Source organism: Nicotiana tabacum, chromosome 13 (assembly GCF_000715075.1).
Source record: "Nicotiana tabacum cultivar K326 chromosome 13, ASM71507v2, whole genome shotgun sequence".
Lineage (NCBI taxonomy): Eukaryota > Viridiplantae > Streptophyta > Magnoliopsida > Solanales > Solanaceae > Nicotiana > Nicotiana tabacum.
Genome location: NC_134092.1, coordinates 36,117,235 through 36,141,971, shown reverse-complemented (window position 1 = coordinate 36,141,971; position 24,737 = coordinate 36,117,235). Strand labels below are relative to the sequence as shown.

Here is a 24,737-nt window from a genome sequence, read left to right as displayed (position 1 = left end):
TGACCTATTTTATTATTTGAAAACTATTTACCTTTATGCAATGATTTATAGTCACACAAAATATATGTGCTTTATTCTACACCACAAGTTCAAAAGTCTTTTCTCTTTTCTTAAACTCTGTGTCCAGTAATCTATAGTCGATAGCCGCAAGTTTCCTTTGCTCTATGTACAATTTAAATGATGCAAATTCTTTCTTTTCCTTTTAGTAGTCTATTTTTCCAAACTGGCGTGCAATATAGCCTAACGGGGACTTTTTACACGCTTGATCTTTTTTAACTATTATTTAAAAAAAAATAGTATCATTTTAATGTTTATTTCATAAAGAGTACTTTTTTTTCCTCATTATTAGCATATTATAAAAATTAAGCTCAATATTTAATAAGTTAACTGACTCACTAATCACATAAAATACGTTTTTTGTCCATCTCCATTCCCCCTTTCCAACATTCATCTTCTTCACTCCATTTTTGAAAATCTGATGCATATGTGAATGCCACATAAATTCAAGATGTATTGATTTATACGTCTTTTATACTTTGTATATCAAGTATCACTTCAATTCAAAATATATTTATATATATATAATTGTTGTATATTTATTTGTGAAGTGCCATCTTATTTTAAGATGTATTTTTAATGTATATTTCAAATATATTTTATATGTCAAGTGCCATTTTAATTCAGAATGTATTTTTTATGTATATTTATATGCCATCTTAATTAAATTGAAGATATATTTTTTATGTATATTTCACTTGTCTAAGTGTCATCTTTATTGAAGATGTATATTTTTTATATATTTTATATGTGTTAATTCAATGTATATTTTTTTTTTATATTTTTTGTATATATTAACATATATTATTATTGAAGTAAGATCTTTATGTTAAGAAAGGAAGAAAGAAGAGAAAAACTTAAGAAAGATAATTAAAAAGAAAACGAATGGAATAAATTTAGAAAATATATTGGGTTCGGCAGAAAACAAAATTAAGAAGATGAAGAAAAAAAAGGAAAGCTAATAGATAAAGAGAAAAAAAAAATTATGATTTTTGTACAAAGAATTATTGACTTTACATTCAAATTGCTTATGTTTAGGGATTAATAATTAATATTCCTATTTTAATATTTCAACCAAGAGGTTGTGAGTTGGAGTCACCCCAGGGAGTTCTTGGAGGGAAGGATGCCGAGGGTCATTTGGAAACAGCCCATTAGTGGAGTCTAGGGAGGGTACAAACCTTACCCCTACCTTAGGGAGGTAGAGAAGTTGTTTCCGATAGACCATCGGCTCTAAAAATACTCGTCAAGCTTCTGCAATTAAGCTTGTTACCTTGAATAAAACCTTGGATATTGGCGGAGCCATTCAAATCCTTAACTCCTATTTTACGAAGTTGGTAATAACAAGCTAACATAGGGGCATAAGAAAAGAAAACATGGCAAACAATAACCAATCCCAAAACCTAGCATTGGAAAGAAAATGGGAAGATAAAGAGTAAAAGCAACAATAATAACACATCAAGATCAAAAAATAAATAAATAGATAGCAAAATATCTTTCAATGGCGAAATTTGAGTAAACTCTAAAACACAACAGAACAAATTCCAGGCTTGACTACAGCTCCAGACTTGAGGAGCACTTTACATTTCAGATCAAACACTCCCCAATGTGATGGATAGGAGCAAAGAGAGTTCATGATTCCGCAGCAGCAGAATGCATACAGCAGAACCATTTTTTCTGAAAAGGAATGCATCCACAAAGTTATTATCTGGAATTTATGAATCTAATTCGAACTTACTAGTTGCTACCAGAGAGAAAAGATCATCAAATGGCAAAACTCTGTTTAATGTTAAACAGTACTCATAAAATATATCAATGCACAATCAACTCTATTTGCCTTCATAAACAGTTCCTCACATGACTGGAAGCATGTAAGTATAACGTGAACCTCCTACGTTGACGAATTAATGAACACAATCAATTCTTGGATAATTTGCTCAATGCTAAGGAGGGTTAATTGCACAATCGAAAGGACACCATGCTTCCATGTAAAGTCCTTTGATTCCTACGAATACAAGGGAATAGTTTCCTGTTTGCTCACGCATGAGAAATTCCCCGAGCAAGTGCTTACATATGTGAACTTCTTGCTCTGTATGTGTGTGCACTGAGTATGTACGTAGATGCTATATGTATGTTGTGTATCCTAATTTTAAGTTCAATAGCTCAACAAAGTTACAATCTTAGTATCAATATCAATACTAGGATTCCGCATGGTTACGCAAAGGCACTCTTTTATAGAAGCAAACAGTTGTAAATGCATATGAAGCAATCATATAAAAATTACAAGATATACTCTTTGAGTCTTGGCAAATGTGAGTTCTTTACATTTTGCACACATAATGAATCATTTTGAGCTGCACCCTATCCTTTATTTTTTAACAATTTGCCTCCTAATGTGTGCACAATTTTTTGATGTGCACCAAACCTCCATTTGTTCAGGATTTACTCATTATACAACAACAATAACTTATGCCTCAGTCCTCACTTCTTTCTTTAAGCTCAACTCATATCATCGTCATACCAAAATAAAATAAAAGTGAAAGTAAAGAAAAAGTTCTCTCTCTATATATGTATAATAATAATAATAATAATAATAATAATAATAATATTAAAATTTTTCTAACAAGTCTAAAACCTATTCCCAACTAGTACGTATCACCTATATGGATCTTGATCTTCTATTATGCCCTATCTTTAGCTAAGTCCAGTCATAAGCCCTATCTATATGGATTTCCTCCGTCTGATGAGCTTTTATTTAATTTACAATTCATTTGTGATACCATTTAAAGCCATTTTATAACTATGAAAGGAAACAATTCATTGTCAAGGGGCATAGGCATGTGTCCAGCAAAGGATAGGGTACTTATCCAGCTTCCATACAACAACAATTAGTGGTACCTTGATCTTATCATGGTAATCCAAGTGGTTAAATGAGCAAAAAAGTCACTTTTTTGGCTTGTTTCACAATACTGCCTTACCTTTGCCAAAGTTACACTGTGTTGACTTGCCATAAAAAGAATATATGGAATTGGATACAATTGAATGAACAAAAAGTGAATGAATAGCCAAAAAATGGCTTGAAAAATACTACAAACTAACTAATGGATAGAGTCCTAGACACTGTAACTAAAAGAAATCAATTCTGATCAACAATAAAAGACACGGAAAAGAGCACATATTTAATTAACATAAATGATATAATAGGTCGGCTGAAAGAAGAAATAAAATTAGCAAAAACAACACTAAGAGACAAACTCGTAAGGCCAGAAAGTACTTAAGCAATTCCTCCTAGAAGTTCCTACGATGGCCTTGAAATATATTATTCCAGTCCTGCCCCTTTCACAAATGATTTGTTTTATGATTTTGCAAAGAATAAGGCGCAAATCAAAAACAATAGATAAAGATGGAAATCTGAAAAAACAAACAGACATGATGCAAATTTCAAAAACAATGCACACATTATGAGACAAATAATGGACAAACAAAGGAGAGTGCAATTTTTTGTTAAGCAAATAATGCACACATTAGCGGTTCAAAATGCAAGAACCCTAAGAAATGCTTATCTTTTTTGTTTAAAAAATGATAATTTGTGTTGCTTTATGCACATAATTCACAAGGGAAATGATATGATATTTCACGTGCTAGTTAGGACATACAATAAGATTTAAAACACCATGTTTTCAAAAGATAATCTAATAGCACAACATATTAACATCTGTACAAACTTTGTGAAACAATTTCCTCAACCATCAAAGTTGAGGAATGAAAAAGTACTAAAGAAATGCATGTATAGCACACACTGCTAGCCAAAGACTTATAGAAGAGGCCCACAACTTACTGATTGAGGCTTTCCAAGAGTTGCTCCATGCTTATATGCAGGGTCATCCTTTGGTGGTGAGTTTGTATTGCCACCGCTTCTCTTCTCATTTCGAGCTTTGTTAAAGATGACTGTGAAACCCTCAGCAGAAGCTGGGTCATTGACATCCCACTCTCCAAATTTTGGAAGTGGGCGACCTTTATCCTATAGACATCAAAAGATTAACTATCAGAGTTGCAATTCTATGACCTATGTTAAAATAAAAAAGGCTGCAGAACAATTTACTTATGCAGAAATGTTAGTAATGCTAGATCAAATATCTTTTGCTAAGTAGAATTCCTAGATAAGAGGCCTACAGACACATCACTATATCAGATTATCATCAAGCCATCAACCAATAGATTAGCACCATGCAATTGTTTTAGCATAGCCAAAGAAGTCAGGTGAAGCATCAAACCAATACATGGAAAAGAGTAAGTGCTCATGTGACTGCACAAGCACATGCCAGGAGCAGGAAGAGGATCCATTTATCTCATGAATCTGTCAACAATAACCCCCCTCATCCCTGGCCAAAAAGGTTGAAACAAAAAGAGAATAGGAACTCATGGATCTTTGCTCTTTTTTTTTTAGTTGTAAAATATATTTGGATCACCAAATGATTCTATTCTATAATTAATCGGCCAAGCATTAGCAGCTTGGGCACATATATAGATTCCCATTGTCCAAGACAAATTTAAAAAAAGACAATAAACCTTTAGCTAATGACAGATAATGAAGAAAATAAAATATAATCCACCATTAGATGATAGCTCAGTCAATGTAAAGAATCATAACAAGAAGAAAAATATTACAGAAAAATGAAAACAGTTCGGCACTAATTTAAGGGAGCGAAGAGGCTAAAATTGCCAATTTTATAGGTGACTCTTTCTCAAAAACTAATCAGAATGTAGCGGGGACTGTTTTATGCAGAAAATTTGGAACTCAAAGTTTCATTTAATAGATAGTTGATTGGAATCTTCATATCAGAAGTATATTTAGGGCGAAAAATATTCAAGAATGTGTATTACTCAGAAATGTCTTGCTAGTATGTGACAGCAAGCACTAAAGCAACTTGAAAAATATATTTATCTTAACAAGCAAACACAATTATTTCTCCTTATTTGCTTCCCCCCGCCCGCCTCCCTGGAACACAATGCAGAACTGAAATCTAATGCAATTTATTTTTGGATTCGTACAAGAGCATGAAAAAGAGGTTTTCTCTCTTATGCTTTCCGTCATGTTTCCGCAGCAAACTCCAAGTCTACTTATTTGTGTTTCCTATATGCTAGAATTATAAAATGCTGAATACTTATTACTCTTACTGTCTTATCACACAGAAATATAGACTCTAGAATGACTTTGATGCTAGAATAGTATAGTACTGCATGAATATCTGAATATTTTACTTAAAAGCTATATCTGACTGGACAGCCTACCCTTACTGGCGCAAAAATGGAAATTAAGTATATGAGGTAAGGAAAGTGAAAGATTTTAGGTAAGGAGTAGAAGCTCCAGTTTTACCGGATTCCCGAAGGAACTAGGTTAGTACTAGAAGTTCATGGCTTCGTTTGAGCTTCCAATAAGGAGGCTTTACCATATTTGCCAGCACAACTTCTCTTAATTAGAAATAATTACATCAACAGATAGTTTATATATTTTCAACTTCTAGTATCATCTCTCAGAAAGAAGTAGAAGTTGTTCTTTTTCAATCCTCAGACTTACAAATGCCTGTAAGGTCTTCATTGGAAAGCATATTTATTTTATACACACACACACACACACACATATATATATATATATATATAGCAGTAGCCAGTAATACAAGTTTCACATAGGCCAAGTACAAGAATATAGCATATATAACTTTCTGTACCTATATATATGTTAACAGAATTAACATGGAAAACCCAAGAGAAAACTTCATTAATGACTTAGAATATTTCACTACAAAAATAAATTTCAATTTCAATTTCAATTTATTTAACAGAAAAAAAAAGATCCAGGGGCAATAAAAAATCCAATAGAATCACCTTTAAAATTGCCTACCTTGTTCCTCATGATCCATAGAACATAAAATTAGAAAAACTTGAAAAGAAAATACATATAAACCCAAAATTTAGGAGAGATATAATTAGTCACTCTATCGCATTTACATGACACTATTACTATTTAGGACTCAAACATTTCTTTCTTTGAAATAATATTTTATTATACTAGCAAAAGATGATTTTTGTACTTTTATTTAATTTCTAAATGCATAATACAAAAGTATTTCAAAAGAAAATTAGAAAATCCACTTCTACTCCAGTATAATTTGTAAAAGGAGCAAAAAAGTTTCAGAAGCCTTCTCATTTTCTTTTTCCGTATAGCAGTCAAGCTAAAAATAATCAACAATTAATGGTGAAGAGTACATGATGATTGATGATGAGCTAATAAAAAGCTCAAAAAGGCTACTTTTACATTAAAGAACAATCAAACTAATAAACAGTAATATGTAATTAAGAAAAAAAAACCCATAAGCTTTCTTTTATTCTTCCTATCTACAGAGACCCAAAAGAACAGAGCAAAGTATCACCAGTTCACGGTGAAAAATCTACTTTTACCATAAAATAACAGCAATCAAGCAGGAAGATTAATATACATAAGTAAATATTTCATGTTAATATAGAGAGACCAAAAGAGAACAGGCAAATATCAACATTTTATGGTGTAAAATACTATTAGTAATATTTTTATTTTTTCATACGGTGAAAAATAATATCACTAGCAAACAATCTAAGCTCAAGAATGGCAAATTTTACCATAAAATAGGAACAATAAAACATGAAGAATTCACATACATAAGCATATATCTATGCTAATATAGAGAAAAGCTGAAAATCATAGCGCCATGAGTTTGAAGTATTTTATATATTTTTCAAAAATAAATTTTTTTTTGGAAAAAATTAATTAGATAGAGAAAATAAGATTGTAACCGGAAAAAAACGCAGAATCCTTCTCCTTTTTTTTTTTCCTGCTTTCTAAAAAGACCCAAAAAAAGGACAGGCAAAAATCAAACAAAATATAGCTAACAATCGAAACTCAAAAAAGGTTCTTTTTACCATAAAATAAGAACAATAAACATGAAGATTTCACATTTATAAGAATATGTTCAGGAAAATATAGAGAGTATAGAGAATCATACCGCCATGAGTTTTAAGGTTTTGGACAGAGAAAGAGAAAAAACACACAGAGAAAATTCCTTCTTACAACTTTTGTTTTGTGAATTTTGTGATTGGATTTATTTGTTTATTACAGTAAGAGAAGGTATAATTTTCTCTTTTTTTTCCCCCTCTCTGTCTCTCTCTGCAAATGAAATGGAAAACGTTCAGAGAGAGAAGGAGCCAAGGAGGTGGAGAGAGAGAGAGATGTACAGCTGGCTTTAAAGTGGGCCCCGTTTTCTGGTTTCGGCCCCCAGTCAAGTTTGAAACGTTTTTTCTTTTTCTCTAAAATTATTTTTTCATTTCCTGCGATAAAGAATATGAACAAAATTATTTTTTTCTAAATCAGTATTTGACCATAAAATTTTTAATTTTCGCTTGAATATGAATTTTAGAATTTTTTAAAATTTTTAAAAACTCCAGAAAGTTATTTTTTAAAATTTTTACTCAGATCACTCACGAAAATTCAAAAACAACCCAAAATTATATTCATATTCAAACACAACTCTAATTTTTAAATACTATTTTTACTTAAAAAAAATTCACTGTCTTATTTTATTTTATAATTCTTATGTCCAAACGACCACTAGGTTTCTTCTTTGCTTATTGCAATTCAAATTATTGGTTTCAAAAATTGACTAATACTACCATTCTTCGGTCCTTGACGAATTAGCCTAATGAGTTTATTTAATGGTTAAGACATTACGATTCGATTACTTTGTTAATTATGCGTAAGAATATATCATCACTCAAAAATATCAATCATCATTCTTTTTACTCGAGAGTCGATCACTATAGTCTTTTTTTCTCCTACAAAAAAGTCAAGTACAGTAGTTAAGTTATAAAATAATGATATATGTTAATAGAGCTTCTAGCCCTTAAGAACTCTTTAAGTAGAAATGTCGGTAGAGCATATATGTGTGATGTGAATATCATTTTGGTCTCACATTACGCATGTCTTACTTTCTCACTTTGAAGAAAAAAGATATATCAACCCTATCTATAACGGTCCCGTTTGTTTCGATATTTTTTAGCTTTTATAATAAATAACTGTTATACACCTGTAACAATATTTGACGTTTAAATATGTTTTGGCTGTTATAGATAAAAATTATTCAAAAATCAATTATTTTTCCTTTTTAAATATTATATATAAAAGATAAGAAAATTATTCAAATTTAAAATCTCAAAAGATATGCATATTTCACTAGTTAAATATTGAATAAAGCTAATACATTATTAATAAATTTATAACTAAATGTATAAAGATTTAAACTCTAAGGCAGACATTTTAAAGCCACCAAGAAAAATAAATTCTTTCAATTTTGATGGAAAAACTTTGTAATTGTAGCTTGTTTTGTAGATTTATTATCTTACTAGCGATATAACGCTTGAATTGGCGTAGATTCGTGTCCAAATTTTCAGCAAAAAGATATCCAATAACTTTCATTTGAAGACAATCTAAGGGATTAACAGTTAAATTTTCTATCTAAATATTTTTTGAAATTTATCCCATGGAAAAGATAATATGTGCAAATCTTCAAATCTTATATCTTATGCAATATAGAAACTTTGTTTAATGGAAATGATCGTGTGCATATTTTTAAAACTATTTTTTGTAATATTAATGATTCTATATGGCTATTATAGATGACCAATTTTACAAAGAGCGTTCTGATATAAATATGGCCTTTGCTGTTATAGGTAAAAAGTTGGCTTTTATCCAAAAAAATAAGCTTGCCCAAACAGGCTATCAATCTTGATAGACAAAATTATGGAGAGACAAAATTAATTCAGACACCAATGTTATAAAAAAACATTTAATGCAGTGTTTATAACTAGGGACTCTTGTTTGGTTACCACTTCCATGGAGTAACAAGTTTTCTTTTCTTATGTGACATGGGAATTTAGAATTGAGATGCCATTTTCTTTATATATAGTACTATTATTTTTCTCTTTTGGTGAGAAAGGAAAGGAAGATGAGAGGTGAAAATGAACAGATTGGATACTCTCGACAACAAACTCTTTTCTTCCCTTCTAATGGTATAACAAATAGTTAAGTAAATGACAGTTACTCTTAAGTAAACTAATGAATTTCGGCACTTTACCCTTTCTATGCCATATTTGGAATCAAAATAGTGTAGTTTAATAACAAGCTCTATATGAACGAGATACAATGCATTTTACAAATTGTAAAGAAAAGAAGTCTTTTGGGGAAGTGAGTTTTGCATTGGCTTTCGTGTTTCTCTTTTTCTGGTTGGCTTAGAGTAATAACTGTCATGGCCTCTAAGCCGATAGTCTGTTATACAATTCAAATGGCTTGTCCTGGTTATTAGATTCGCATTGACAGATATTTGCATCCGTGATATGTAAGATTCAATTAGAAACGAATTCAAGATTTTAAGTTTACAACTGTGTACTCGATGCTTTTATGTGTCAACAGATATGATATGTAAATCTATACTACTATAAAAACATGAAACTATTCTGTAAGAAACTAAACACTATTGCATTTATATGTGAAGAGTACAATCGTTTGCAAGAACATAGGAAAATTGCATAATCTTCTCTAGTTGAAGGCACCCAATCAGTCAATCCAATCCATTGAAGCTCCATCTCTTGTAACTAGCTCGCAATACTAACCTGCAGTGGAATTAGCAACTGAAATAAAGGCAACTATTATAAGCATTTTTCCTACTACTGCTCCATAAGGAATTGGGGAGTAGACAATAAATATGGCAAAGCTACATGATCACTTTGCAAAATAATTACTCTCATTGTTAGCAGTCCAAGTCTATATTTGAGTCATTGAAATATTAAAGTTTCATCCTTTGCAATGCTTTAGTCATTAGGCAAAGCCTACTGACCTGAGCAGCAACTCTCAGTTCATGTGTTAAAGCCAGAGAAGAAAGAACCATTGAGTTTTTGCACCTGAGCTAAACTCGTTTTTCATGGAGATGATCAGGAATGGGAAAATTGCTAGCCGATTTCTAGGTGGTTAATTTGAAGGTACCCTTGTTAAACAAGCATCTTTTGAAGCTACTGCTTTATGCAGTTGGATTTAAATATAAAGTAGGTAAAACTTTCTTTGGACTTACCAAGGACTGAAGAAAAATATTACATAAGTTCTACAACAAAGGCTGAGGCACCTCCTCCTCTGCAAACACCAGCAGCTCCGTATTTACCATTTTTCTGCCTCAATACCTGTAACGTCCCATGGAAAAGCAGAGCAAAATAAACATTTATTAATCTTCAAGAACCATGAAACTGCTACTAAGACCCAAAAGAGTGAGTCGAGAGATTCATGTTCATAGATCATTTAATTTTAAGTTCACAACATAAAAGTAGAAAATATCAGGGGAGGAGGGAAGGGGCCAGTGTTCCCGAGGTTAGAGTTAGTTTTACTTCAGTTATAATGATGTATCCGTCCAGTAGCACATACCCCAAGAAGTGTAACCAATATACGAGCTCCACTGCATCCAAGAGGATGCCCCAAAGAAACAGCTCCACCATGTACATTAACTTTTTCCTGAAAGAACAATTCAAAAGAATACTTCAGGATCATGATCATACAATGCTTTATTTCTGGTCTAAATTAAGTACCGCCAAGCAAATAATATTGGACCTATTTTACATCAGCTATATCTGATCTGTTTTCCTAAAAAGGATAATCCAAATAGTTTTTCAAAAGAAGAGCCTATCCAGTCTGATTTTCTCCAACTTAAAGAGATTCACAAATTTAGAAGCTCAAGATGGAGGGAAGGGGAAAGAGAGAGAACTCACTGGATTAAGACCAAGCAGCTTTTGATTTGCAAGAGCTACTACCTGCAAGCAGTATCTGTTAAGGAAGTATTCACAGAAATGAAAACAAGCTCATCTAAATATACTAGGTAGAATGCATACCGCAAAAGCTTCATTAATTTCGTAATAATCAATTTGAGAAGCCTCTAAGCCAGCACTTTTGATAGCTTTAGGAATTGCTTTAGCAGGTGAAATTGTAAATAGTTCAGGTTCCTGCAGGTTAATTCAATTTGAGAGTCAAGAATGTAACAATTGACAGACCATACCTAAGAGGAAATAAGAATTTCTATCAGGTAATTTCTCCAGATACATAAATGGCTGTCCTCTTTATTCTTTTTTCAAATTCATAGATGAAAAGTACCTGAGCAGCATCTGCATATCCTCTGATCTTTGCAATCACGTCTAGTCCAAGTTTACAGCTTTCTCTCCACTTACTAAGACCAGTGCGGCAGCACCATCACTGCCAAGGTTAAAAGTTGCACTAGCGAATTAGTTAAAAGAATTGCAAAACCAATTATTTCTAATTAGATTAGCGAATTGAACAAAGAATTAAGAAATCAAATTGCTAAATACCGTTTTGGCACATTCCACAGGGAAAAGAGGGAAGGAGACAATTATTATCACGTTTCACCCAGTTACTCAGATGTCATGTTAAGAACCGTGTTCCAAAGGGAGGGTAGAAGATGACATAAACCCACAACTAGCTCGACCCTAAGGATGGAAAGAAAAAGCTCACTTTGTTTGAGGTACTATAATTGTAGCAGATATAATATTTTTGATAAAATTGAGGAAAATCCATTTCCAGCCTATTTTTTGGGGTCATTACATACTGATAGCAGGACATGGTGGCTGGTGCAAGTAAATTTCATAGTTAACCAATAAGAGAAAAGGATGAAATGCATTTATTTGTTAGTTCAACAAAGAGTTCTTAATTTATAAACGACAGAATTGAAAGAATATAAGATGGTGCATGAAAGTCAACAAACCTTATGTAATATGGCCAATATTTTGTCAAATGGAGTCCATCTCACATAAGCATCTTTGCAATATTCTTTGGGACCCAAAAATATTGCATTGTGTGTTGGACATCATTTGCACAAGTTGTATCTCTTCTTTTACACCTAAGAGGCCAAGACTTTTTGGTCTATAAAAGGGAAGGCCATTAGTTCATTTTAGACATACCAACAAGACTTGTCTTCAATTCTTGTTTCTTCCTTTCTTCCTTTATTAAGAGTGTTTTGTATGAGAGTTAAGTGTTGGGAAGCACTTGTGTGAACCCTTTCTTTGGAGTGATCTTGTGAGGTTATTCTCTTAGGCTATTTGGGATTAATTAGAGTGTTTACTCTAATTTTGTACTCTCTTTTGTAATCTTATTGTTATAGTAAATTGCTCCTCTCCGCTTGTGAACGTAGGTCACTTTGACCGAACCACGTTAAATTTGTGTCTTCTTTATCTACTTTAATTGTCGTTGTAATCAACTTCCATTGTCTTTGTTATTGTCATTATACCGTTGTTTGGCTAAATTCCGCACTACCCGGGTTCCCGATCCTAACACCTTATGCTAGAAGCATTACCAGCAGTTACCGTACCGTCTTTTTCCTTGAAACTTGGTCGGAGTTTCCTCAATTTTGCACCATCAAACTGGCAATAGAAAACAAAAAATATGTGCAATATAAAAGCTGATAGCTTTAAAGACAAAGTCAGGATATTATAGGCCTTGAAAAGCGTCTGTTGATATATGTTTAACCTGTTTTTGCTACTAAAAAGTAAATACATCTCTTTGATCCTTCTGGTATTTGAAAGGCAGATACTGCATTCATAAATTTCTTCATTCCCTTCTATATGTTAAAAAGATGATTGCCCTGATACAAATTTTTGCATTTTAGGAAATAACTCTTCTCGTGGATTCCGATTTCTCTCCTCATCCATGGATTAGGTCCTTGAATCAGTTAATTCATTGGAGCACCTCAAGGAAAGCGTAAAGGAACCAAGGCATCAATGGTATTTTAATTTGCTTGCGGTATATGTACTCACCTTTCCTAGACCTTCATCCTTATCAACAATGGTGGATGGTTTTCCTCTTCCGCCAGGCACCTCAACCTGAAATTCCCCAGAAAATGGTTTATAAACAGTGATATAACAAACTGCTTTGTTTTAACTATGGTCTATGAGCTATATCTAGAAATGAAGATCCAGTTATGTTACCGGCACAATCTCCCATGTAAAAGCACCAGCTCCCTGAGCAGCAATTCCCCGTTCAAAACTTTGAACTGCATAGTTATCCTGCATATGTTGTTCAGACATAAGCACTTAATTCCCTTAAATTTCAAAAGACTACTTGTAGCATATCTATTTCAGATATGCGAACACTGTAAAACAAATGGCTGTAACAAAGATGATGAAAGGATGATAAATTTTCCAGAAATGAATAGTGTGATAGAAGTGTAGAGAAACGAACATAAGTTTGAATTATCCAACTTCTACAAAACAGAGAGAGAGAGAGAGAGATGCAGTGTATCCAATCTTGAATTCATGGTGACAAAAACATCTTTGAATGGTAAATAATTAAACATCAACAACAAACAAAGAGAAAGTAAAAAAAGGAAATGACTATTAATACAAACACACGGACTAACATATGACAACGTTTTGATATGTCCGTTTACATCAAGGCTAAATACCAATAAGTGAAGTTATTTATTTCACAGGAAAAAGAAAAGAGTGTGACGACAAACCTGATCCTCTCTTGTAATTTTATGGTTCTCAGCACATATTTCTGCACAAACTCCCATACCACAATCATTATAGACGTTAGTCAAACCATCTTTAAGCATTCCATCAACAAGACTGTCATGACCAAGACGAGATCCCTTCCTGCAAGTGTGCCAATTTAGGCCATTACATATTACGAACAATGTAATCAGAACTTATAAGAAAGCAGAAATGAATTGAGAGGTAAAACAAGTCTGCCACTCAGAACACCCGTAAACATTATAAAACTCTATGGTGAGGGAGTAAGACGTCAAATATTCATGGTGGAAAAAGAGCAGATGCAGGAAATGGTTAATATGAAGGCATGGAAAACCATAAGTGAAAGGAATAGCAAGTACAGCAATACTAGGTTGCTTTTAGATGTTTATTAAGCTTGTCGTAAAACTTACGAACAGGACAGTGCATGGTTAAATGAAACAAAGGGAATGTGGGAGTTAGTCAACGTTATGATGAGACTCCCCTTAAAGATATGTAGCAAACAGCTCGGAAAAGGCCATTATTCTCCTTATAGTTGTGACTCCAAGAAAATCTTATTCTATCTTACTCTTTCTTTTTTCTTTTCTTGGGAGGAGGATGGAGAACCAAAGTCTGAACAACAATTGTACTAGCGGAACTTTTGAAAAAACAAACCTTGCTTCTGCAATGTACTTAGGGACATTAGACATGTTTTCCATTCCATCAGCCACAACAACATCATTGATGCCCAACTGGATACTCTGTGCTGCAAGCATAGTTGCTGCAAAGCCATATAAAGTAACATGGAGTTACAAACCATACACATCTTCTTGGCTCTTATAACAGTTGCAAAAAGGGTTTTGGGGAAGGGGGGTGGGGGTTTCTCCAGGAAATGAATCTACTTCGACTAGGCAGTGCACACCTTTCATTCCAGATGCACAAACTTTGTTCACGGTAGTGCAAATCACTGAATCGGGTATTCCTGCACCCAATGCTGCTTGTCTGGCTGGAGCCTGTCCCAAGTTTGCACTGAGGACATTTCCAAAGAAAACTTCTTCTACAAGTGCTGGGTCAACATTTGCTCTCTTCAGAGCACCTATAGTTGCATTAAAAAGAGAGATCAAAATTATATCTCAAAAAAATTCTAACCGCAATTTGACAATAATTTTCTATAATGAAAGAATTACATCAAATTAGTTAAGATTCCTACCAGCGATGGCGATTGATCCAAGTTTAGTAGCTGACAGTGATGAAAGAGAGCCAAGGAAGCCCCCCATCGGAGTACGGGCAACACCAACAACAAAAACATCTGTTAAACAAAAAGCACAAAGAATAGGCAATAATGAGAAACCAGAATTTAAGGAACCTTGTGCTCCTGAAATTGAAAGCAAAATGCAAAATAAGCCTGGGTTTACAGAAACTTCTGGTGTCAATTTTCTAAAAAAGAAGGAACAATAATAAGCAAATGGTAAGAGGCACGACGCTTAATGAAAAAGACACTGTTTCTTGGTATAGGAACACACGTAGAAATGTCATAGTTGCAGTAAAAAAAGATTTACTTGCCAATTTTCGGAATCTCTAATTAAGATAACAAACTTCAAAAGAACACTTCCACTCTGACGGCCCCAACTAGGAATGCATAGATGAAATATGCATTTGAAAATTTCGCATTTATGGTACAAAAGTACAACACAGATTTAACAATATTTTGAAACGGAAGTTCAAATATAAGTGCAAAAACTAAAGTTATATCCAACAATCGCTTTAAAGTTTGGACACGAAACTGAATGAAGTACTCCCCTTTTTACATGTGTCTAGCTCCGCAGGACCAAAGTGTAGACCTATTTCTTATCATGCAAGATTTTGATAACACTATAACCAATAGCAACTACAGAAACATAGTGATCATGGTGCTGGCTCATATTGAAATCACAACAATGCTAATCTATTATGCCGTGAGATTAAGAAATAACCTATAAATTTCCTAAGCAATGTGCAGAAAGAACAAAAGTGTTACCTCTAGGTTTGATTGATTCTGCAGTTGCTGGAGCCATCCTGAGTCAATGGTAGTCTGTTCCACTCAAAACAAATCAGAATTTCTCTTTATCAACAAAATAATGCACAACCACCAAATCGTTACCTTTCTCAAAATAATAATGCACAACCACCAATATTCAAGAAACACATGACCTAAAATACTGCTACTAATTATTAGAAAATCAGAGATAAGCATGAGTTGTCTTCAACAAATGGGTATAACTTCTTGATGTGAAATCCAACAGGATTTAGGAACAAAACGAAACAATGGAAGGCATAGGGGAAGTTAAAGGGACGGAATTACAAGTCAAAATTGAAAAAAATTAGCTAAATAAGGCAACCTTTTATAACCGAGAAATCCCTGAGTGCCAATGGCTCTCGGTTTGGTGGATAATGTGCAACCCTCTACCCTTCACTTAAATACCATGTTCACACTTAAATACCAGGTTTTTGTCTGCGGCAGGAAATAAGGCAATTCTTCTTACAACTATTGAATTCCAACACTTATCTAACCTCAACTACCGCATATCTGCCTCTATTTTTGTCATTTATAGTAACGGGCTAAGGATGATACTTAGTCTCTCTCTTTTTTTTTTCTCTATTAAAAATGTGAATCATTTCTTGATTTGGGCATATAGTCCATGCACAGAGGCCACGCTAATCTTCTTTGTGTTATTCCAATTTTGTTGCATGTCCCAAAGAGACATGACGACACTATAGTTAGCATGAGCTAAAACTAGCTGGGGAAGGAAAAAAACAACGGACCCTGAAAATTGTCTATTAATTTCCTCGATTCCTTCTAAGAAATGACGATGGTAAATGTCACAGAACATACATTCATAAGAATTCAAAAGAGACGAGATGTTAGATCCAAAAATGCTCCAATGATCCACCGAAAAATTGTTGATTTAAAGATGCCTTATAGCATATCTAATCAACAAATAACCAATCAAAAAATTTAACAAGTATTAAGAGAAATGATAACATGAAGTTGCATGGAACAGACAGAAATTCAGTGCGTAAAAGTACCTGTGTGATTAAAGTTGGGTAGGCGGAGCAGAGCACAGAGAAAGAGAGAGAGAGAGAGTAAAGAGTATGATATGAAAATCCAACAGAAGCGGGAGAGCATTTATATAGAAAGGCCTTTGGCTTTTTATTTTTATTTTTTATAATAATGTGACTGCCTTCTCCATTTTTCAAAATTTTATAATGGTAATTCTTAAATGAGTTTAAGCCCCGTGCACGATGCCAAAAGAACCTATAAAAGCAAAGTAATTTTACAAGGTAATTTTAATTTTGAAATCTTAAATGTAGTAAATAACTTGTTATAATTAGTTTAAAATATTGATAGCTAACATTATTAGTGTATATTAATTAAATAATTTTTAAAATTTATAATGGCATTTTTTATTATCATATACGCTTTTTTTCATTAAGTTCTTTCTTAAATTATGAATAGTACAAGGGAAAAAAGGATAGAAAAGGGAATGACTTTTGATAGGATTGGACTACCACTGAATTTATAAATGGTTGCAAGTTAATTTATTATCCTTTTAATTTTTGATATAGCAAAAATGACTGATGCGTAATTCTTTTAATGAAAAAAGTAGAAAGTATAAAAAGGAGTCTTTTTGGCGGTGTTATTGGTTTTTCTTAAATTTTTTCTATAATTACGTTTAGTTTTACACATTTTCAGAAGTGAGTTTGACATATCCTCATAAAATTAAGATTAAGATGACTGTATACAATTTAGTGATGAAGCGTAATAAGATGGGAGATTACTACAAGTACTCAAGTAGTACCCTATAAATAGTCATTTGTAGAGAGTAAATTTTACAAATTACATTACCTACATGCATTTAAATTATTTATATCGATTCATATATTAATATTGACTTCCTACTACAAAGTGCAAACCTTTTGAATGGCAACGACACGGCACGTGACTTTGGCAAGACAACTCCTTGTCCTGATCGACCAAAAATAGTTTCCAAGACCATGTAACTTGGTGGTATGCAAGTCTAGTGTATGCCACAAATATACTCTTCCAAAATGAGCATAATATCTAATAAGTATACTATATAAGCTGCATGCATTATACGGGGCAAGTTCTAGACTACACAGAATAGCACAGAGAATCACAATTCCTCACATACATATTGTACATGACACAATCAAGACGGTTCTGTTCAACTCTCAAGTCAAGCAAGCATATATAATTGAGAAATTTAGGCATTAATGCATTATGTAGCATACAAGTCAAACAACTGAGAAAAGACGTCACAAAATAGGCTATTTACTTTACTCAGGCATCACAATTCAACTCAAATGTATGGGCAGATAGAATACATGTCATAACCTAATATGCCAGCACCAAACATGTTACTAGGTATGTCAGAGCAACTCAGTTTCTTCCTACCCTACTCCTAAAAAAATAATAAAGTACCCGGTTCGAGCTACACCCTTGGAAAAGAACCGACGCCCAAAGAAAAACCAAGGGATACTACCTACCTATCCTAAAAAAAATTCTTTTTTTTTTTTTATAATTTGAATCGGACTTTATCCCTCAAGAAAATTTTCCAACAGATCCATCGTCAGGAAAAGTCCGAGCTTTTTCTGATATATTTTTTTTCTTTTTGAATTTTTGCATATTTTTTTTTCTTTCTTTCTAAAACAAACTAGACTAAGTAAAACTAATAAAAGAGAGAAATTGATACAATTTATACAAAGTACATCATAAGTAGTAGTTCTCCCACCCCACACTTAGCATATGCATAGTCCCAGATGCATGATGACAGAGAAAAATATTAAACAAGGGTGAGAAATACTCCCTGAGACCCTCTTGGGCCTAGCTCGGACATGATCCTCAATATTAAGGGTCGGAATGACCTCACACTTAAGCACAAACATGCTCTTCAGCTTCAACTTCGGGTACTCAGACTTCCCATACTCTGCAAAACAAAAACAACACAAAACTTAACACTATAATAAATAAATAAATAAATAAAATACATGTTGGGTTGCCTCCCAACAAGCGCCTTATTTATAGTCGTGGCACGACTCTGCTACTCTGCTCAGGCTGGGCACTTTCTCTTCTTCTTTCTCCCATGAAGTCTAGCATTTTTGCACGCTCTCAGAAGATCTCCTCTTTCTTCTCTGGCTCTTTTCTCAATCATCTTTACACACTCAGCTTGCAATACCACCTCCTCTAACTCAGTTGTCCCATCTGGATCACTATAATTCACATAAGAACTCTGCTCTATCCCCTTCAATTCGACCACAGTAATCATGCACAAATCTTCATAATGCTTAGGGAGCTCAAGTGCCTTGTACACATTAAAAGTGACATCCTCATCGTCAACTCTCATCTTTAACTTCCCTTCCCTCATATCAATAATCGCTCCACCAGTAGCTAAGAATGGTCGCCCCAAAATAATGGGCACTTCCTCATCTGCCTCGTAATCAAGAACAATAAAATCAGCAGGAAGAATAAACTTTCCCACTCGAACTAACACATCCTCAATAATTTCTTATGGCATACCTAGTGACCTATCTGCTAACTGTATTGTAATTGTAGTAGGTCTAAGCACCCCCAATCCGAGTTGCTTAAACAAAGAGGATGACATCAAATTTATACTAGCCCCTAAATCACACAGGGCTCTACCAACTTCTTGTTTTTCCAGAGATAGAGGAATTGTGAAACTCCCAGGATCCTTTAACTTAGGAGGAAGTTTACTCTCAACTTTAGCAATGCACTCTTCAGTAACTGCAACTGTTTCAAACTCTATATGTCTTCACTTGTTTGCCACAATATCTCTGAGATACCTTGCATACTTAGGCACTTCCTGCAAAATTTTCACCAAAGGCAAATTCACACGCACTTGGCTCAAAATATCTAAGAATTTCTTGTACTTAGCATCATCTTTTTGCTTCTGTAGTCTTTGTGGAAACGGAGGTGGTGGCCTTGTCACAATTACTGGCTCTGATCCTTTATTCTCTTTCTCATTCTCCTCAACTAGCTTGGGAACTAATTCTCCTTCAAGACTAGCCATATACTTCTTTTTCTTTGGAACTTCTTCTAACACTCTTCCATTTCTCAAGGTAACCACATTGACTTGAGCTTTAGGATTAGGCTCGGTATCACTAGTAAGAGCCCTAGTTGGTCGAGTATTTTGGGCACTGCCAAGTTGTCCCATTTTTTGCTCCAAATTTCTCATCGCTGCTTCTTGGGCCTGCTGGTCAGCCATCACTTTCTTCATCATTTCTGTTGTTTGGGTCTGTTAGTCAGTCATCAATTTCTTTATCATTTCCTCAAGGTGACTTGTCAAGTTTGCATGTTGTTCAGCCTGAGGTGGTCTATATTGATGTTGAGGTGCTTGTGGCCTGTACTGATTCTGAGCACCTTGGTTTTCACCCCAAGAGAAGTTTGGATGGTTCCTACAGTTGGGATTGTAAGTGTCCCCATACTGATTTTCCTGGCCTCGATTTGCATTACCCACAAAATATACAGACTTTGGATTTGCTGGGCATATATTGCTTATGTGACCTTCTCTACAGACTTCACAAAATATCTGGACCTGTTTCACTGGCTGAGCTTGTTGATTGTTAATAACCAAGGTCATCTGATTGACTTGGTTGGTCAATGTGGAAATCTGCGCTGATAATGTCGAGACGACATCTAACTCGAGAACCCCTACAGATTTTTGCACTGTGTGTCTGCCCATCTCTCATTTTCAATCAGGATTGCTTTTGGAGAATTTGTTCAACAACGCATATATCTCATCAAAATGTTTCTCCAACACTTGACCTCCAGCTGCAGCATCTACCACAATCTTTGTCTCAGGATGTAGCCCTTCTATAAAAGTGTGAGCTAACACTTCGTTTGTCTGATTGTGATGAGGATAGTCTCTAAGCAGCCCCTTGAACCTCTCCCAAGCTGAGTATAAAGACTCCCCCACTTTCTGTTTGAAGGCGACTATCTCACTTATGATCTTTGCAGTTTTGCATGAAGGGAAGAACCTTGCCAAACATTTCCTTGCCAGATCATTCCATGATGTAATAGAATTAAATGGTTCTACCTTCAGCCATCGCTTTGCTTCGCCCAATAGAGAGAACGAAAAAAGTGTGAGCCTCACATAGTCTGGAGTGACTCCATTAGTGATATAAGTATCACTAATCTCTAAGAAGTTCAGGATATGCTATTGTGGATCCTCGTGTGGAAGACCCAAAAACTACCTATTCGCATGAAGTATTTCGATCATGCTCTGTTTCAGCTCAAAGTGCCCAGTGATTCTGGGCTTCACAATGCTGGAGGTGACATTAGCAATGCTGGGCATCGCCACCTCCTGAACAACCATATGTTGCTCCTCTACCATGTTCACAGGAAATTGAACAAGTGCTTGAAGATTATTTGTGTCCCTTGCTTCCCTCAACCTCCTATGAAATGTTCTCTCAGGTTCGGGGTCAAAGCCTTGAAGTATGTCCTAGCTTCTGACCCTTCGCATTCAATCAAGGTTCCTAAGAGTAGAGCAACAATCAAGTAACATTAGACTTGACGAAATAAACAATTAAAGCAAAAACTAGAAAGTACTCAATATTCAAGTCCCCGACAACGGAGCCCAAAACTTGTTGCTCACAAACGCACACGCCAGTATACGTGATCTTACAAGTAATAAAATGATAAGTCGAGTGTCGAACCCATAGAGACTTGTATTAACTACCCACTAAATTCACTAAGATTGTTATTCAGTCAAGCCAATTCGAGTTCAAAGGTATGATTATACTAAACAAGAATTATAACTAGTAACTAAATTATCATGCAGCAAAATTACTCTCCCTTTCATAGAATTCACTCATGGTTGCTAATTAATCGAACAATGGCTCTCGTAGCCTTCTCCCGAAGTACTACTCGCCTATTCAAAATAGATTAACGCCTATATTCCTATAAAATCAATCTATTAATAGTGCATTAAGATTACGATATTTAATTAAGCACGGTGACTAGGTATATTTCTATCCTAACCACAAATCGGCCCCCTCTCAGAGTTAAGATCGTGCTATCTTCAATTCTTCTCTAATCTAAACAAGGCTTTCCCAAGTATAGTATAAATAGTAAATATAACCTAACTATTTTCCAGACAATTAAGCAATTAATTACAGAATTGAAGAAACAACCATATATTGATGAATTGTAATCAAGGTTAAGTCAACGTTAAACAACAATATTCATGGCTAAATCACAACCCCAGAACTATGGATTTTAGACACTCATGATAATAGCAAACAATTTCCTAAGTGTTGGATAATTGAAAATACTAAGAAAAGATGAAGAAAACTGAGATCAACTCGCTCCCGGACATTCCTCGTGTGTATTCTCTCTTCAAAGTGGCGTCTCCCCTCTAAAAATAAGCTTAGTCTTGCTTTTATACACGTTGGGTAGGTCTAGGGATGAAATAACCTTGTCCCGGGCAAACTTGGATAACTTTCCCATCACCAACGTCTAGCCCAGCGTCCCACGCTGGCGCTGGTGCTGGCTTATTGAAGTTTCTACCACTGGCGCCATAGGTGGCGTGGAGCGCTGCCTGTGGCGTTGAAAATCCAACTTTTCCCATTTTCCTCCGTTTTGGCTCTAATCTCGCACCTTTCGGCCCCGATTGCTTCCGGATGATTCCTACACATAAAAACATCCCGAATTAATATAAATCAATACATTTTACATCCGAAATCCACGAAACACAAGTAAAACATGAGGCGATATACATATAAATATATATACTTTAAGCTAAATATCAACCGCACCTGCGGTCCAATACCAAAGGCCTAGATTCAGCATCTACGGTGCCTTCTCTGCTTCTGCGGAGGTGCATCTGCGTTCCATACCCCACACCTGCGGAACTAGTGCACTAGTCCAAACCTCGCTTCTGCGGATCTAAGGCCGCATCTGTGGTGCCGCACCTGCGAGTGCCTAGGTGCGATTTCACCAGACTCAGCAGTGTTTCAACAATTAACCAAGTGCCAAATGGTACCAAATTCAATTCGAATCTCTGTCCAAACATACCAAAAAGTACTAAAACACAATACGAACTCGATTGAAGCCTCAAATCACATCAAACAACACCAAAACCACGAATGACATCGATTCAAGCCTAATGAACTAATAAACTTCCAACTTCCAAAACTAATGTTGAAATATGCCAAACCAATTCCAAATGACCTCAAATTTTGCACACAAGTCAAGAATGACACAACACACTTTTTCCAACTTTTGAAACCGAAATCCGGACCCGATATCAATAAAGTCAACTCTCAGTCAAAGTCCTCAATCTTCCAAACCTTCAACTTTCCAACTTTCGCCAATTTAAGCCAAAACGACCTACGGACCTCCAAATCAATATCCGGACATATGCCTAAGTTCAAAATCACCATACAAAGCTACCGGAACCATCAAAATTCTATTCCAGAGTCGTCTACACAAAAGTCAAACTCCACTCAACCTTTTCAACTTAAGCTTTAAACTTTGGGACTAAGTATCTAAATTCACTTCCAACCTCACCCGAAATCGAACCAACCACCCCGACAAGTCACATAACTACAATATAACATAGAGCATGCAATAAATAGGGAAACGGGGCTAAAATACTCAAAATGACCAGCCGGGTCATTACATCCTCCCCCTCTTAAAACAAACATTCGTCCTCGAACGAGTATAGAGTCATACCTGAAGTAACAAAAAGATGAGGATAACCGCTACGCATATCAGGCTCGGCCTTCCAAGTCTCCTCCTTGACTAGTTGACCCCTCCACTGAACCTTCAGTGAAGCAATGTTCTTTGACCTCAGCTTTCGTGTCACCAGAAATCCAACCTATACAAAAGGAATCAAAGCCCCTTGACAGACTTGCTTGTCCAAGATGGCCACTGACTCCTAAATATAAGATAAATCCTTATCCAATTGGACTGAGCTGAAATATAAAACATGGGATGGATCACCGTGATACTTCCGGTGCATTGAAACATGGAACATCGGATGAACTGTAGATAGACTAGGTGGCAATGCAAGCTTGTAGGCTACCTATCCCACTCTCTCAAGGATCTCAAAAGGCCCGATATACCTAGGGCTCAACTTGCCCTTCTTCCTGAACCTCATTACACCCTTCATGGGTGAAACCCGGAGCAAAACTCACTCTCCAACCATAAATGCTACATCACGAACCTTCCAATCGGCATAACTCTTCTGCCTAGACTGTGTTGTACGAAGCCGATCCTAGATCAAATTGACCTTCTCCAAGGCATCTCGAACCAAATCTGTGCCCAATAATCTAGCCTCACTCGGTTCAAACCAACCAACTGGAGAATGGCATCGCCTCCCATATAGGGCCTCATAAGGAGCCATTTGAATATTCGATTGGTAGCTGTTATTGTAGGCAAACTCCATAAGCGGCAAGAACTGATCCCAAGAACCCCCGAAATCCTTAACATAAGCATGAAGAATATCCTCTAAGATCTGAATGGTGCGCTCAGACTGTCTGTCCGTCTGGGGGTGGAATGCTGTACCCAACTCAACCCGCGTGCCTAACTCATGCTATTCGACTCTCTAGAAGTGCGATATGAACTACATGCCCCTATCAGAGATGATGGATACAGGCACGCCATAAAGTAGGACAATCTCACGGATATAGATTTGAGCCAGTTGCTCCAAAGAATAGGTAGTCCCCACCAGTATAAAATGAGCCAACTTGGTCAACCTATCCATAATCACCCATACAACGTCAAATTTCTTCTGAGTCCATGGGAGCCCAACAATGAAGTCCATGGTAACACTCTCCCATTTTCACTCCGGAATCTCAAGTCTCTAAAGTAGCCCACCTGGCCTCTGATGCTCATACATCACTTGCTGACAATTTAGGCACCGAGCTACATACTCCACTATATCTTTCTTCATTCTCCTCCACCAATAATGTTGCCTCAAATCCTAATACATCTTAGCGGCACCCAGATGAATATAGTACCGCGAACTGTGGGCCTCCTGAAGGATAAACTCATGTAACGCATCCACATTGGGCAC

At 35.3% G+C, this 24,737-nt stretch overlaps 1 protein-coding gene, 1 long non-coding RNA gene, 1 other non-coding gene and 1 pseudogene across 3 annotated transcripts; 1 reads left to right on the top strand and 3 right to left on the bottom strand.

Annotated features, from left to right (window-relative positions):
- Window positions 1-1,515: 1,515 nt before the first annotated feature.
- Window positions 1,516-7,294, bottom strand: LOC107774615 (protein NOI4). Its single transcript, XM_016594206.2, has 3 exons — window positions 7,095-7,294; window positions 3,893-4,075; window positions 1,516-1,731 (listed from the first exon to the last, which is right to left on the bottom strand). Exons 1-3 carry the CDS (start codon window positions 7,098-7,100, stop codon window positions 1,687-1,689), a joined length of 234 nt encoding a protein of 77 aa, XP_016449692.1. The 5' UTR covers window positions 7,101-7,294; the 3' UTR covers window positions 1,516-1,686.
- A 2,265-nt stretch (window positions 7,295-9,559) lies between these two features.
- LOC107774616 (acetyl-CoA acetyltransferase 2-like) lies at window positions 9,560-16,757 on the bottom strand (annotated as a pseudogene).
- LOC142167825 (uncharacterized) lies at window positions 12,545-13,333 on the top strand. Its single transcript, XR_012697984.1, has 2 exons — window positions 12,545-12,677; window positions 12,798-13,333. It is a non-coding gene; the product is annotated as an uncharacterized LOC142167825 (long non-coding RNA).
- On the bottom strand, window positions 16,279-16,380 carry LOC142168613 (U6 spliceosomal RNA). The gene has a single exon (XR_012698453.1). It is a non-coding gene; the product is annotated as a U6 spliceosomal RNA (small nuclear RNA).
- Window positions 16,758-24,737: the final 7,980 nt, after the last annotated feature.

Bases quoted from the DNA above. Each gene is read 5' to 3' on its own strand.
- LOC107774615 (XM_016594206.2), bottom strand. The intron at 1,732-3,892 runs GTAAGTTGTGGG...ATTCCTTTTCAG, and splicing joins CTCTTGGAAAGCCTCAATCA to AAAAAATGGTTCTGCTGTAT.